Source organism: Triticum dicoccoides, unplaced genomic scaffold, assembly GCF_002162155.2.
Source record: "Triticum dicoccoides isolate Atlit2015 ecotype Zavitan unplaced genomic scaffold, WEW_v2.0 scaffold3280, whole genome shotgun sequence".
Lineage (NCBI taxonomy): Eukaryota > Viridiplantae > Streptophyta > Magnoliopsida > Poales > Poaceae > Triticum > Triticum dicoccoides.
In genome coordinates, this window is record NW_021263664.1 from 1 (window position 1) to 1,987 (window position 1,987).

At 41.8% G+C, this 1,987-nt stretch overlaps 1 protein-coding gene across 1 annotated transcript; it reads left to right on the top strand.

The window, feature by feature from the left end:
• Nucleotides 1-4: 4 nt before the first annotated feature.
• Nucleotides 5-1,937, top strand: LOC119345888 (F-box/FBD/LRR-repeat protein At2g26030-like; the record flags this gene model as incomplete). Its single annotated transcript, XM_037615723.1, has 3 exons — nucleotides 5-628; nucleotides 1,326-1,481; nucleotides 1,571-1,937. Coding segments are annotated over 3 exons (975 nt in total), but the record flags the coding sequence as incomplete, so codon positions are not given.
• Between the last annotated feature and the right edge of the window lie 50 nt (nucleotides 1,938-1,987).

The window sequence follows — 1,987 nt, forward strand, 5'->3', positions numbered from 1 at the left end:
TGTGAACCATTTGCTGATTCTCCGTGAACGCGTAGACCTGAAGGAGTTCCATCTGGAGTACAGCTTGGTGGTCGGGGTCAGCCGGCTCAGTGCTAAGTCTGATGAAGCCAACCTATGGATCCGCCATGCGTTACAGTACAAGGCTCAGACTGTCAAGATTGTCAATCAAAGCGAACTTCTACAGCTTCTTCCCTCGGTATTCACTTCAACGTACTTGAAAAGACTGCACATTACCAATGCTCAACTGATCCGAGGTTTCTTTGACCGCCTCCGGAAAGGCTGCCCAGCATTGGAATATCTCTTCCTATCGACCTGCGACATTGAGGACCTTGACATTTTCTCCGACACACTCAAGGTTTTGATCCTCTCTGATGCTATCGGGTTCTCATTCTCATTTGAGCACGATGCCCAAGTCTCTATTTCTGCTCCAAGCCTCATTTCTCTGTCCGTCGAAGAGTGTCCTTCCGGGGCCAGGCTACCTATACTAAAGAACATGTCATCACTAGAGACTGCATCAGTATTGCTTTCAGAAGGAGATATCACAACTTGTGATGCTGATGGTATCAGGCAGTTTCTCGGGGGCCTCTCTGGTGTTAGAAGTTTGGATTTCTATTATGGGGATAGACAGGTATGCTTCTTGGTTTTTTGTAGATTACATTGATCTTGAGATATTTATCCATACCAAAATCTGCAACCTAAGCATGTTTTTTTCTTCTTCTGCCTTAGCCCTTCCGAGTTATACTAGATGATTCATTACATAGCATAAGTGCAAATCAAACCTCTTGATAGGATGACCAGTGCTGTCTGGTCTCCATTCATTCCATTTCGTATGCTCATTTGTTGATTCATCAAATTGTTGACCAGAGTATCTTAGTTTTCTCATGATATAAAACTAGTACAATAACTGAGTTACAATGTAGCTTCAGCATATACTAATGTGAAGGGCCTCAGCAATTGCTGAAACCATTATTGCTAACTCCTACAAACAAATTGGACCAATGCAACAGATTATCATGTGAAGCAACCATGATGTTTTAATCACATGTGCTCCATGGCTCTATCGATGAACAAAAATAAGTATATCATTGTCTAATATGGTTATTTTGTTAAGATGATCTCTGTTTGTGCTGTGATTTTTTTTCTTTCATATCCAATTTGCTCCAAAGCTATAGTTCTAAGATTTTCAACGGCAACCAATCAGAAACGTAATCATATTATGTTAACTCCCTCCTTATATTTTTGGCAAGTTTGGTTGAAGCAGAAAAAAGAAATTGAAGAATACGGCATGGGTTTATGTTGTGTCTTAACATTTGAATCATTTGCAGCTGGAGGTGAAAAATAATCACGGATGGTGCCCAACATTCAACAATCTTACAAACCTGACCCTTGATAGGTGGTGCATGCATGCGGACTTATATGCCATGATAGTCTTCCTTCAGAACTCACCTAATCTGAAGAAGCTAACTCTTAAACTAAACGAGGTATATACCGTCTTCTCCATTGCATTTATCCTTCAGTGAAAGTTTGTGCATGCACAGTAAAGATGAAACTGTTCTCTTTTAATTGCCAGCCACGATATCACAACGAGGTTGTATCTGCAGTCATCGGCGAGCTGGAGGATAGATCGTTTACATGTGAACAGCTTGAGATTGTCGAAATCATATGCTCGAAGGGAAATGAGCTGCTGCTACTTGGGTTGAATCAGTTTTTGGTAGAAGAGAGTGGCATAAGGCCTGATCAGATGCGTGTCAGTCACCAGAACTAAGGCCGATGCGAGTCATCCGATTGTTTCAAGTCCCACTACAGGTGAAATTACATGGAATCACTCATTGGCATATCACATGGCAGGCAAACATTGCTTCCCCTTGGATCTATATTCGCTCGCTCTGGTTTAGTTGGAATGAACATAGCATGTGTGTTTGCTGCCCTTGTCTTTTCACACAGTAGAATCCCATAGTGTTGGTTTTGAACTATGTTCTGCGGCCGG